Below are 15,134 nucleotides of genomic sequence, written 5' to 3' on the forward strand. Positions count from 1 at the left end.
TATGGTCTAGTAGTGCCTTTTGCTATTTTTAGGTTTTCACTTTTTGTGCTTTTTTCTGTAACCATAGAAACATTGCTGAAAATATCATATTTTTGTAGCAGGTTCATTTCCGGAGCATAACTGGAAAACCGGTTGAGATATATGCACGGAACTCCATAGGCACATTAGTCTTATGGTCTAGTAGTGCCTTTTGCTATTTTAAGGTTTTCACTTTTTGTACTTTTTTCTGTAACCATGGAAACATTGCTGAAACTGGCAGATTTTTGTGTAAGAATCGTTTCCGGAGCACAACTCTAAAACCAGCAGAGATATTTCCATGAGACTTCATAGACACATTGTTCTTATGGTCTAGTAGTGCCTTTTGCTATTTTTAGGTTTTCACTTTTTGTGCTTTTTTCTGTAACCATAGAAACATTGCTGAAAATATCATATTTTTGTAGCAGGTTCATTTCCGGAGCATAACTCTAAAACCAGCAGAGATATTTCCACTTCATAGACACATTCATTTTATGGTCTAGTAGTACCTTTTGCTATTTTTAGGTTTTCATTTTTTGCACTTTTTCCTGTTTTTTTTCATACACATAAGTCTCCACAATCAAACTTACTTCAGCTTTGATGTCTCCATTGGCGGGGGATCTGAATGACTATGTCCTTGTTTGGTTTGGTTTCGATTTGGTTTTCCACATTAATCAAACAAATGTCAGGTGCTCATGTTGAGAAACTCAGAGTGAAGACAAGGTATGATCGGTCACCAATAATAGTTTACATTTACACTCGTCCTTTTATGTTTTGTACATAAAATGTATTATTTTTATTAGGTCACCTGAGACGAAGTCTCAAGTGACCTATTCTAATCGCCTTTTGTCAGTTGTCGTGCGTCGTCCGTCGTGCATAGAATTACAATTTAGTGTAGAAGTGTTCTTATTTTTTGGGTCGATCCGAAATCCAAGATGGCCGCTACAGCCGCCATCTTGAAAACACATTTTGAACTTCTTCTCAAGTTCTACCTCACTTGGCTGAAACTTGCATGAAATGATCCTGACATGGTCCCGACAAAGTGTTGTTATTTTTCGGGTCAATCTGAAATCCAAGATGGCTGCCATGGCCTCCATCTTGAAAACACATTTTGAACTTCTTCTCAAGTTCTACAAGTGCAATTTAGCTGAAACGTGCATGAAATGATTCTGATATGATCTGGTTGATCCCAAATCGAAGGTGGCTACCATGACACCATATATGATTAATTTGACTATTGCCGAGGTAGTCAGGTGACCGTTAAGGCCCTTGGGCCTCTTGTTGTGTCCTTGTTTCATTCTGTATCCGAACTCAGGTAACCGCTATGGCCCATGGGCCTCTTGTTATACATGTATATCGCTTTGGATGGTGTGGATCGTCATCTTTAAAAAGGTTTTTTTTCCAAATCTCAAGTAAAATATGTCATATCGGCGCTTATTTGCATTGATAGTTTTTTTGAGAAGGAAATGTGTAAATAATGAAGGCGTATTCAAATGGGCAAACAATAGAAATAATTACATACGTGTACACAATTTCTTTTGTCATCGTTCTTCAAGTTCAATAAGTATTGTAATTATACATATACATGCATGTATCCCACCATTACGTTGTCAAAACACTTAAATATTTAAGCTAGTGAATTTTACATGTGAAAGTTATATTTAATCATACACGTCTCAAAGAACATCGTTGAAAAACAAGTACGAAACAACACCAAGTGCTTAGTAATACCATCCAGCAAAACACCACAATATACCAGCACTCATTCTTCGTGGAGACTACAATCAACTGGAAGCACCTACCAAAAACAGTTGTACAATCAAAATCTGTGGAGGCATCCAAGACCGCCCTACGGAATATGCGCCAATAATCAGCGCTCTCTCTCATCCGTTGTATAAATACCTAATTAGGGATCTATGTACAACATACAGATACAGATACTTAAGTTGGTACCCTGTATCAGAAAGGTTTCTATAATGTGTAATAACGTGAACCATAAAGTTGTGAAAAAAGGTAAGTAAATTGAATGTAGAGGTATGTTGCTCAAACTAAAAAACGTTCGCGGCTCTTACCGTTTTTCTAACCACTTCATGTGTATCCTTAATTATTGGTCTTACCAAATACACTGACACAGATATTCTGGGTTCAAATACAGTAATATATTGTTCTGGGTTGGTGATATGGTGACTGACTAAAATAGGAATCGGTATAAACATCCGTCAAAGACCGTCTGTTACACCTATATCATCCTCGATTTCCAGTGGTTACGATCACTTCCGATGTGTCGAGATCGTAAGTAATCGTAACTCCGAGTGTATAAACCTTACAGAGACTTCTGAAGAAATAACTTAAAATAACCATACAAATGTACTTATGGTGAGCATTTCTATATAGATGTCCCATTTTCTATCCGCTAAACACGTTTGCGGTGGATGTTGTTTTTGGTTCTGTTCGTCATTCGAGATGCTTTTCCAGGCTACAACTCAAAACTGTTCGACTCAACTTATTCAACTACACAATAAAAACTTTCCGTCAGCGGCCGTATTTATGCCTTTTGCTTTTGGAGACATACAATGTAGTTCACAAAGCACTATAAATTATGGCTTCCTTGATGTACGTATAAATAGGGTTATCACTGGAAGGTTACCTGCTCAAATACGCACCATCATTGCCTGATTGCGTGGCTGCCGTGTACATATCTGTGTCACAGTGTGAACTGTGTGATACCTGAATAACTGATAGGATTATACGGTTAACGTTATAAGTGTGTTTCATTGTACAGCGGCTGATTTATGTTATGAGATCAGAAGAGGAGAGAAGTATAATGCGTTATATAACATATGAATAATATAGATGCAAGATACAAAATATGGAATGTCTTATGAATAATGGTCGCTCCTCTTTGAATACGTATAATTTTCAATATCTACATGTATATGATATTACTATTGTATATGTCATGCTGAAATTTATGTTCAATATTGTATGACTGATAGGCTGAAAGTAATAAAAGAATTGCATTGAAATGAATATCAACAATATAAACACATTTTCTTACCTGACCACAGTTGAAGGGTAAAACTTATACACCATGCGTACGGTGCTCACATTTTTAGCTAGTCCGCTAAACCTGCCTATATTATTAGGCTTTTTAAAAAAAAATTTTTTGCCTAATATATTAGGCAAACAAATAAATTTTTTTTTTAAAAAAACCTAATAATATAGGCAGGTTTAGCGGACTAATTTTTAGCATCCCGCGGTGAGGATCTTCCACGGTGGAAATTTGTTTGATCAAATAAAGGCATACATGTATTTGCATGGTTTTAATATTTGAACACTTTAACAGACTTTATAAATTATGATAAGATTTTCTTTGCATATATATAAAAAAAATCATAATACATGTAAGTCATTACTCCAATCGCTTCCATACTTTTATATTTACGTACTTTCTAGTACAATGTACAGTTTACTCATTACGGTAGTCATGATATTTTATAATTGAGAATACCATGACATACTGTAATGGTAAAAATAAATACAGTCAAACCTTGATGTATCGAAGTTCAAGGGACCGACAGAAAAACTTCGAAACATCGAGACTTCGAATTATTCATGGTTGAAATTAAACCAATGTTTTTTTACCATGACCAACTGTGGTAGTTGTGTACATGTCGTCTCCGTTCCGTAAACTTTATAATCATTGTATTTACCACAAACAAAAAAAACCCCAAAAAAATCACGTGTATTGCTATCGTTAGCAATATATTATAAACAAGACTTACGTGTACTAGGCCTAACCCATGTACATGTATACATGTGGTGACTATTGAAGCGATGGTTAATATTACGGAATGAATATAAATACGAAAACATGTTGTAAAAACGAAACTAAAAAGGAGGAACTGAAAGCGCTACAACACCTACAAAAATACTTCGATTTAGAATGATCAATTTGCTCCAGTATTTATGCCGAAGTTTTGGAATGTAACAATTTTGAGTATGAGTTACTATATTATGTGGCTCTCTATTTACCATTCCGTAAATTCTACAAACCGCTACCAATGGCGGCGGCGATCATCAAAAACAACTAACCATATCTTTGCCATACTAATGATTTAATAACGTAGCTTGTAAAAACAAAGCACCGGGTATCGGCTTGATCAGTGATATTAATTATATTGATGAAATCAAGCAAGCAACACAAGCTGTCATAATCCCTATTGTCCTGCGAAGGGCCATTGCGAGACAGGTGTGACAGCACGCCGCGGGGCATCGGCGAACACCTTATCCGTACAGGTAAATTTTCATTCGAATCATCAAGTGTCAGTTACCTATGATTCTATATCAAATGGCCCATGAAAAAAGTTCGATACATGGAGAACTTTGATTCATAAAACTTTGATTCATACATGGGTTTGTTAGTAATGTTATATAGTGAATGTATTCGGGACCAAGCAAAAAGTTTGATACAGCGAGAAATTTGATTCATCGAATTTTGAATCATCGAGGTTTGACTGTATATATATGTATGTATAAATACAATATACGTCTCTTCAAATAGGCCATAGAAGAACATATAAATGTGATGGCGTGATTATCACAACACATCTGGAGATGCATGACGTGATCGATTGCTTCCCCGTTCAGGCCCATTCCTGACGTTAGGAGGATCCCAACGTAATATTGCTGTTGTTTAGGAAAATAATACTTTGATGTTTCGCCTTATTTTCGCCATGGCGATAAATTGTCAAAGTATTTTTTATTTGTTTATGCACTGTACATTATTTCTCTTGTTAGTTTTAAGCGTTTTAGAGTGAATAACATGAAATATGTCAAACGTACATTCGATAACGATGAGTGATCCGTTACACCCGAAGAGATCCGCTACTGCCGAAAAAAATTGCATTTTTAGCCCACCATCATCAGATGGTGGGCTATTCAAATCGCTTTTCGTCCGTGGTCCGTCGTCCGTCCGTCCTTCCGTCCGTCCGTCAGTTAACAATTCTTGTTACCGCTATTTCTCAGAAAGCACTAAAGGGATCTTTTTCAAATTTCATGTGTAGGTTCCCCTAGGCTCCTAGTTGTGCATATTGCATTTTGGGACTGATGGGTCAACAAGATGGCCGCCAGGCAGCCATCTTGGATTTTGATAGTTAAAGTTTGTTACCGCTATTTCTCAGAAAGTACTGAGGGGATCTTTCTCAAATTTCATATGTAGGTTCCCCTAGGCCCCTAGTTGTGCATATTGCATTTTGGGACTGATGGCTCAACAAGATGGCCGCCAGGCAGCCATCTTGGATTTTGATAGTTAAAGTTTGTTACCGCTATTTCTCAGAAAGTACTGAAGGGATCTTTCTCAAATTTCATACGTAGGTTCCCCTAGGAACCTAGTTGTGCATATTTCATTTTGGGACCGATCAGTCATCAAGATGGCCGCCAGGCAGCCATCTTGGATTTTGATAGATGAAGTTTGTTACCGCTATTTCTCAGAAAGTACGGAAGGGATCTTTCTCAAATTTCATATGTAGGTTCCCCTAAGACCCTAGTTGTGCATATTTCATTTTGGGACTGATCGATCAACAAGATGGCCGACCGGCCGCCATCTTGTATTTTGATAGTTAAAGTCTGTTACCATTATTTCTCGGAAATTACTGAAGGGATCTGTCTCAAATTTCATATGTAGGTTCCCATAGGATTCTTATTGTGCATATTGCATTTTGGGACTGATCGGTCAACATGATGGCTGAACGGCAGCCATCTTGGATTTTGATAGTTAAAGTTTGTTACCCCTATTTCTCAGAAAGTAATGAAGGGATCTGTCTCAAATTTCATGCACAGGTTCCCCTAGGTCCCAGTTGTGCCTATTGCATTTTGGACCCATCGGTGAACAAGATGGCAGACAGGCCGCCATCTTGGATTTTGATAATTGAAGTTTGTTACCGCTATTTCTCAGAAAGTACTGAAGGGATCTGTTTCAAATTTCATTTGTAGGTTCCCCTTGGACCTTCGTTGTGCATCATACATTTTGGGATCAATCGGTTAACAAGATGGCCTACAGGTAGCCATCTTGGAATTTGATAGTTGAAGTTTGTTACTGCGATATATCTCAGAAAGTAAGGAAAGGATCTTTCTCAAATTTCATATGTAGTATGTAGTAAAAGTTTGAAAAGCAGAGAAAAGATCCATCTTTCCATTGTCAGACATAGATCATTTCTTGGTGGGCGCCAAGATCCCTCTGGGATCTCTTGTTCATAACAGAATTTATATTTACTGAAGTCTTGATAAACCCTTTTGTGAGTATAAACTGAAGAGATACCATCTAATTTTCCAGAAAAACATAACTTTGGAGAGATTTTTTTGCATTTGTTGATATGAAACGGACTTTTCTTCAAAGTGATCCGCTACTACCGGAACAACTGTATAGAATCTCTATGGGGTGTCCGGGAATACAATTGTGTAAATATTTGGCTCACACCTAAACTTAATTAATATTATTAGGTCACAGGTGATCTATTCTAATCGCCTTATGTCTGCCGTCATGCGTCGTCCATCGTATGTCTGTAAACAATTTACATTTTTGACTTCTTCTCCAAAACTGCTGGAACAATTTCAATGAAATTTAGCACAAACCTTCTAAGGCATATGGCCTATCAGAGACTGGATATTGGATTTCTAGCTTGGTGGTAGCTATATGCAGATATGTAACTCATGAATCATATAAACTTCCTTTTTTCAGCTTCTAGGTCATCAGAAAGATTAAGATCAAAGAATGCATCCTCCTCGTCAGAAGAAACAGCAAAACACTTCAAGCAATTAAATAAAGATCCAAAAGGATTTGATGTGAGGTTTATCAATGATGTAAAAGGTAAGACAGATGATGGTGGCAAGGAGATGACAGATGATGGTGGCAAAGGGATGACAGATGATGGTGGCAAGGAGCTGACAGATGATGACAAGGAGATGACAGATGATGGTGGCAAAGAGATGACAGATGATGGTGGCAAAGAGATGACAGATGATGGTGGCAAGGAGATGACAGATGATGGTGGCAAGGAGATGACAGAGGATGGCAAGGAGATGACAGATGATGGCAAGGAGATGACAGATGATGGTGGCAAGGAGATGACAGATGATGGTGGCAAAGAGATGACAGATGATGATGGCAAAGAGATGACAGATGATGGTGGCAAAGAGATGACAGATGATGACAAGGAGATGACAGATGATGGCAAGGAGATGACAGATGATGGTGGCAAAGAGATGACAGATGATGGGAGATAAGAGATGACAGATGATGGTGGCAAGGAGATGACTTATGATGGTGGCAAAGAGATGACAGATGATGGTGGCAAAGAGATGACAGATGATGACAAGGAGATGACAGATGATGGTGGCAAAGAGATGACAGATGATGGTGGCAAAGAGATGACAGATGATGGTGGCAAGGAGATGACAGATGATGGTGGCAAAGAGATGACAGATGATGACAAGGAGATGGCAGTCATGATTAAGATGAATAATGATGGCAATGAGATGACAGATGATGATGCCAAGGAGATGATATACGATGATGGCAATAAGATGACAGACATTGGGATGAAAATGAATGATGATGGAAAGGGGATTGAAGATAATGAAATGGAATCGATTGATGGTAAGCATACTTTGGTTCATTTATCTCTTTATTGATTTTTCTGATACATATTTCTTGTTAACAGTTTGGATCATTTAATTACATGTCAGGATTTTTATACTTTTAAAAGGAAAACTGGATTACTAAGAGAAACCATTTCCAACCTATGGTCAGTAACTGGCAAACTGAGCAACAGAACAAAACTTGGAGTAAACTTACTAAGAGTTCTAGATTATTGTGTCAGAAGGTCAGGGTTATTTTTGTGTGAATCTTTGATGCTGGAAATTATTGTTATCCATTTAAAAAATCATTTAAAATAGTGCTGCATGTAACTATTGTAAAGAGCTTTTTTGTAACCATGATGTGTTGAACATTCAAAATTACATAATTGATCTTTCTCAATTTGGATATGGTGCTTTTCCATGCTCCATATATTTATGTATAATAAATGAGCAGGCCCAAAATGGGTCATGTTGCTATAAACGACTTCTTTGAATTATGTAGAATCTCTATGGGGTGTCCGGGAATACAATTGTGTAAATATTTGGCTCACACCTAAACTTAATTAATATTATTAGGTCACAGGTGATCTATTCTAATCGCCTTATGTCTGCCGTCATGCGTCGTCCATCGTATGTCTGTAAACAATTTACATTTTCGACTGCTTCTCCAAAACTGCTGAAACAATTTCAATGAAATTTAGCACAAACCTTCTAAGGCATATGGCCTATCAGAGACTGGGTATTGGATTTCTAGCTTGGTGGGGATCAAGTGACCTTCATCCATGGTCTAATTCATCATTTCAACAATTTAACAGACTGTAACACATGTTTGTGTCACAAATGTATGACTGAGGTCCAGTCCTCTGTAAACACAAGTCTTCTACCCTGTATATCAGATGTCATGTCTCAGACTGTTACACATGTTTGTGTGTATGATAGAGGTCCAGTCCTATATAAACACAGACTTCTCCCAATATATTAGATGTCATGTCTCAGACTGTTACACAGGTTTGTGTGTATGATAGAGGTCCAGTCCTCTGTAAAAACAGACTTCTACCCTACATATCAGATGTCAAATCTCAGACTGTTACACAGGTTTGTGTGTATGATAGAGGTCCAGTCCTCTGTAAAAACAGACTTCTACCCTACATATCAGATGTCAAATCTCAGACTGTTACACAGGTTTGTGTGTATGATAGAGGTCCAGTCCTCTGTAAAAACAGACTTCTACCCTACATATCAGATGTCTCGTCTCAGACTGTTACACATGTTTGTGTGTATGATAGAGGTCCAGTCCTCTGTAAACACAGACTTCTACCCTATATATCAGATGTCACGTCTCAGACTGTTACACATGTTTGTGTGTATGATAGAGGTCCAGTCCTCTGTAAACACAGACTTATACCCTACATCAGATGTCACGTCTCAGACTGTTACACATGTTTGTGTGTAAGATAGAGGTCCAGGCCTCTATTAACACAGACTTCTACCCTATATATCAGATGTCATGTCTCAGACTGTTACACATGTTTGTGTGTATGATAGAGGTCCAGTCCTCTGTAAACACAGACTTCTACCCTATATATCAGATGTCATGTCTCAGATAGTTACACATGTTTGTGTGTATGATAGAGGTCCAGTCCTCTGTAAACACAGACTTCTACTCTATATATCAGATTTCACGTCTCAGACTGTTACACATGTTTGTATGTATGATTGAGGTCCAGGCCTCTGTAAACACAGACTTCTACCCGCTATATATCAGGTGTCATGTCTCAGACTGTTACACATGTTTGTGTGTATGATAGAGGTCCAATCCTCTGTAAACACAGACTTCTACTCTATATATCAGATGTCATGTCTCGGACTGTTACACATGTTTGTGTGTATGATAGAGGTCCAGTCCTCTGTAATCACACACTTCTACCCTATATATCAGATGTCATGTCTCAGACTGTTACACATGTTTGTGTGTATGATAGAGGTCCAGTCCTCTGTAAACACAGACTTCTACCCTATATATCAGATGTCATGTCTCGGACTGTTACACATGTTTGTGTGTATGATAGAGGTCCAGTCCTCTGTAAACACAGACTTCTACCCTATATATCAGATGTCATGTCTCAGACTGTTACACATGTTTGTGTGTAAGATAGAGGTCCAGTCCTCTGTAACACAAACTTCTACCCTATATATCAGATGTCATGTCTCGGACTGTTACACATGTTTGTGTGTATGATAGAGGTTCCGTCCTCTGTAACACAAACTTCTACCCTATATATCAGATGTCATGTCTCAGACTGTTACACATGTTTGTGTGTAAGATAGAGGTCCATGCCTCTGTAAACACAGACTTCTACCCTATATATCAGATGTCATGTCTCGGACTGTTACACATGTTTGTGTGTATGATAGAGGTCCAGGCCTCTGTAAACACAGACTTCTACCCTATATATCAGATGTCATGTCTCGGACTGTTACACATGTTTGTGTGTATGATAGAGGTCCAGGCCTCTGTAAACACAGACTTCTACCCTATATATCAGATGTCACGTCTCAGACTGTTACACATGTTTGTGTGTATGATAGAGGTCCAGGCCTCTGTAACACAAACTTCTACCCTATATATCAGATGTCATGTCTCAGACTGTTATACATGTTTGTGTGTATGATAGAGGTCCAGTCCTCTGTAAACACAGACTTCTACCCTACATCAGATGTCATGTCTCAGACTGTTACACATGTTTGTGTGGATGATAGAGGTCCAGGCCTCTGTAAACACAAACTTCTACCCTATATATCAAATGCCATGTCTCAGACTGTTACACATGTTTGTGTGTATGATAGAGGTCCAGTCCTCTGTAACACAAACTTCTACCCTATATATCAGATGTCATGTCTCAGACTGTTACACATGTTTGTGTGTATGATAGAGGGCCAGTCCTCTGTAAACACAGACTTCTACTCTATATATCAGATTTCATGTCATGGACTGTTACACATGTTTGTGTGTATGATAGAGGTCCAGGCCTCTGTAACACAAACTTCTACCCTATATATCAGATGTCATGTCTCAGACTGTTACACATGTTTGTGTGTATGATAGAGGTCCAGTCCTCTGTAAACACAGACTTCTACCCTATATATCAGATGTCATGTCTCGGACTGTTACACATGTTTGTGTGTATGATAGAGGTCCAGTCCTCTGTAAACACAGACTTCTACCCTATATATCAGATGTCATGTCTCAGACTGTTACACATGTTTGTGTGTATGATAGAGGTTCAGTCCTCTGTAAACACAGACTTCTACCCTTTGTCATGTATGTTTTGTAGGACATAGATGCATTTTTTGTGGCAATGAATACCGACAAGAAAAAAACCTTCAGATACACATGGAATCCTGTCATTCAGGTAATTTTTCTTTTTGATTCATTTATATAATTAGGTCATCTGACTGAAAGGGTCAAAATGACCTATTGTCATCATGCATCTGTCGTCGTGCGTAAACTTTTCATTCAAACGACCTCTTCTCGATAACCGAAAGGCCCAGGGTACTGATATTTGGTCGGTAGCATTCTGGGATGAAGCACTATTAAGTTTGTTGAAATGAAAGACCATGACCTTGATTCAAGGTCACAGGGGTCAAAAAGGCTAAAATCTTTAAACGACTTCTTCTCAAGAACTAAAAGGTCCAGGGTACTGATATTGGGCCTGCAGCATTCTGGGATAAAGGGCTACCAAGTTTGTTTAAATAAATGACCTTGACCTTCATTCAAGGTCACAGGGGTCCTCTGGGCCTCTTGTTTAAAGGCCTTCTTGTGAATGACTAAAAGGCCTAGAGACCTGATATTTGACTTGTGGCATGCAGGGAAGAAAGGCTACCAATTTTGTTCAAATGAATGACCTTGACATTCTTTCAAGGTCACATGGGTCAAAAAGGCTAAAATCTTTAAACGACTTCTTCTCAAGAACTTCTACCCTATATATCAGATGTCATGTCTCAGACTGTTACACATGTTTGTGTGTATGATAGAGGTCCAGTCCTCTGTAAAGACAGACTTCTACCCTATATATCAGATGTCACGTCTCAGACTGTTACACATGTTTGTGTGTATGATAGAGGTCCAGTCCTCTGTAAAAACAGACTTCTACCCTATATATCAGATGTCGCCTCTCAGACTGTTACACATGTTTGTGTGTATGATAGAGGTCCAGTCCTCTGTAAACACAGACTTCTACCCTATATATCAGATGTCATGTCTCAGACTGTTACACATGTTTGTGTGTATGTTAGAGGTCCAGTCCTCTGTCAACACAGACTTCTACCCTATATATCAGATGTCGCGTCTCAGACTGTTACACATGTTTGTGTGTATGATAGAGGTCCAGTCCTCTGTAAACACAGACTTCTACCCTATATATCAGATGTCGCGTCTCAGACTGTTACACATGTTTGTGTGTATGATAGAGGTCCAGTCCTCTGTAAACACAGACTTCTACCCTATATATCAGATGTCGCGTCTCAGACTGTTACACATGTTTGTGTGTATGATAGAGGTCCAGTCCTCTGTAAACACAGACTTCTACCCTATATATCAGATGTCGCGTCTCAGACTGTTACACATGTTTGTGTGTATGTTAGAGGTCCAGTCCTCTGTAAACACAGACTTCTACCCTATATATCAGATGTCGCGTCTCAGACTGTTACACATGTTTGTGTGTATGTTAGAGGTCCAGTCCTCTGTAAACACAGACTTCTACCCTATATATCAGATGTCGCGTCTCAGACTGTTACACATGTTTGTGTGTATGTTAGAGGTCCAGTCCTCTGTAAACACAGACTTCTACCCTATATATCAGATGTCATGTCTCAGACTGTTACACATGTTTGTGTGTATGTTAGAGGTCCAGTCCTCTGTAAACACAGACTTCTACCCTATATATCGGATGTCATGTCTCAGACTGTTACATATGTTTGTGTGTATGATAGAGATCCAGTCCTCTGTAAACACAGACTTCTACCCTATATATCGGATGTCATGTCTCAGACTGTTACACATGTTTGTGTGTATGATAGAGATCCAGTCCTATGTAAACACAGACTTCTACCCTATATATCAGATGTCATGTCTCAGACTGTTACACATGTTTGTATGTATGATAGATGTTCAGTCCTCTGTAAACACAGACTTCTACCCTATGTATGAAATGTCATGTATCTTTTGTAGGACATAGATGCATTTTTTGTGGCAATGAATACCGACAAGAAAAAAACCTTCAGATACACATGGAATCCTGTCATTCAGGTAACTTTTCTTTTTGATTCATTTATTAGCTCGCCTATTCGAAGAATAGGGGGAGCTAATGTTGTCACACCGGCGTCGGCGTCGGCGTCGGCGTCGGCGTCAGCGTTGGCTTCCCATTTCACGTTAAAGTTTTTGAGCAAGTTTCTGTTTCGTCAATTGTTTAAGCTTAAGTCATCATAAATGTTTATGATTTTATTTTCCTAATGTGTATGGATGCTGAACGTGATAATTAATACAACCAATTTGGGGCCCTTTAGGGGTTATTTGAGTCTGTTAATTTGTCATATTTCCATGTTAAAGTTTTTGAGCAAGTTTCTATTTTGTCTATTGTTTAAGCTTAAGTCATCATAAATGTTTATGATTTTATTTTCCTAATGTGTATGGATGCTGAACGTGATAATACAACCAATATGGGGCCCTTTAGGGGGTTTTTGAGTCTGTTAATTTGTCATATTTCCATGTTTAAATAGTAAATACTTGAACATCAACTTCTTCTGAATAGGCGAGCTTTGCTGTTCTCCAACAGCTCTTGTATAATTAGGTCATCTGACCGAAAGAGTCAGAATGACCTATTGTCATCATGCATCTGTCGTCGTGCGTAAACTTTTCATTCAAACAACCTCTTCACGATAACCGAAAGGCCCAGGGTACTGATATTTGGTCGGTAGCATTCTGGGATGAAGCGCTATCAAGTTTGTTCAAATGAAAGACCTTGACCTTCATTCAAGGTCACAGGGGTCAAAAAGGCTAAAATCTTTAAACGACTTCTTCTCAAGAACCAAAAGGTCCAGGGTACTGATATTGGGCCTGCAGCATTCTTGGATAAAGAGCTACCAAGTTTGTTTAAATAAGTGACCTTGACCTTCATTCAAGATCACAGGGGTCAAATAGGCTAAATTTTTTAAAGGCCTTCTTGTGAATAACTAAAAGGCGTAGAAACATGATATTGGGCCTGTGGCATGCTGGGATAAAGGGCTTCCAAGTTTGTTCAAGTGAATGACCTTGACCTCTTGTGAATAGCTTAGAGGCCTAGAGACCTGATATTGAGCTTGTGTGAGCTTATGTCATGGCGCGGCGTCCGTCCGTACGTCGTCCGTCCGTCAATAGTTGAGTACAAGGATTATATTAAAATGGTAAAAAAAAGTAAGGTTAAAATAGTATATAAAGTAGATAAGGTTAAGTGAAAAAAATATATATGGTTTTGTGTTGAATGAATCACCTCCTGTGTGAGGACACTACATGTTATGTAATATTATGATTTATTTTTAATAAAATTTGATTTGAACCTAAAGAAAAAAGGTTTGATACCACTACCAAAAAAAAAAATCAATCAAAGCTCCCAATTCTTGAACACTGAAACTCTGACACTTAGATCAGTTCCTAATTTTGGCCAGATCATTGAATTTTTCAATAATAATTTCCCAGATTTTTTTTTAAATATTGAAGAAAACTATGTATTGATGTTTTCTTCAATGTTTACTGCACAAATCCTTTAATATTATAATTTGGTAAACAGTTTTATAGTCACCACAAAGAAATTTTATGTTAGCTGAAAGTAGGAATATGTACAATGTACAATTTTGCTAATTAAAAATAAATTGATGAATCCCAAATTATGGAAGGTAAAAAGACAATGATTAATTGCCTGTCTGTACTTTATTGCATTAATAAACTCCTAAATAATATGGACTTGGAAAGCTCTTTATTCTAAAACGTTGGAACAACTTTTTATTTGGTCCAAACTTAGGAGCTTAGGGAGAAAAAAAACTCCTAATTCCAAAACCACTTAATTCTCATATGTTAGTCCGTCCGTCCGTCGTCCTCCGTCAACATTTCCTTTAAATCGCTACTAGTCATAGAGTTCTGGATGGATTGTAACCAAATTTGGCCGGAAACACCCTTGGGGAAAGGGGAACGGAACTTGTATAAGTTTTGGCTCTGACCCCCCGGGGGCAGGAGAGGCAGGGCCCAATAAGGGTAATAGAGGTAAAACATATAAATCGCTACTTGTCCTAGAGTTCTGCATGGATTGTAACCAAATTTGGCCAGAAATATCCTTGGGGGAAGGGGAACAGAACTTGTATAAATTTTGGCTCTGACCCCTCGGGGGCAGGATGGGTGGGGCTCAATAGGGGTAATAGAGGTAAATCCTATAAATCGCTACTTGTCCTAG

The 15,134-nt window shown here is 38.3% G+C and overlaps 2 protein-coding genes across 2 annotated transcripts in view; both read left to right on the forward strand.

The window, feature by feature from the left end:
- LOC138311374 (S-antigen protein-like) overlaps positions 1 to 11,067 on the forward strand; it is a 29,898-nt gene extending 18,831 nt beyond the window's left edge. The window contains exons 3-4 of the mRNA XM_069252776.1: positions 6,755 to 7,672; positions 10,989 to 11,067. Coding sequence (XP_069108877.1) covers positions 6,755 to 7,299 — 545 coding nt within the window. The 3' untranslated portion in view covers positions 7,300 to 7,672; positions 10,989 to 11,067. The remainder of the gene's footprint in view (positions 1 to 6,754; positions 7,673 to 10,988) is intronic.
- LOC138311373 (high mobility group nucleosome-binding domain-containing protein 5-like) overlaps positions 7,303 to 15,134 on the forward strand; it is a 31,833-nt gene continuing 24,001 nt past the window's right edge. The window contains exon 1 of the mRNA XM_069252775.1: positions 7,303 to 7,672. Coding sequence (XP_069108876.1) covers positions 7,303 to 7,672 — 370 coding nt within the window. The remainder of the gene's footprint in view (positions 7,673 to 15,134) is intronic.

The sequence above is a fragment of the Argopecten irradians genome, unplaced genomic scaffold (assembly GCF_041381155.1).
Source record: "Argopecten irradians isolate NY unplaced genomic scaffold, Ai_NY scaffold_0019, whole genome shotgun sequence".
NCBI classification, from domain to species: Eukaryota; Metazoa; Mollusca; class Bivalvia; order Pectinida; family Pectinidae; genus Argopecten; species Argopecten irradians.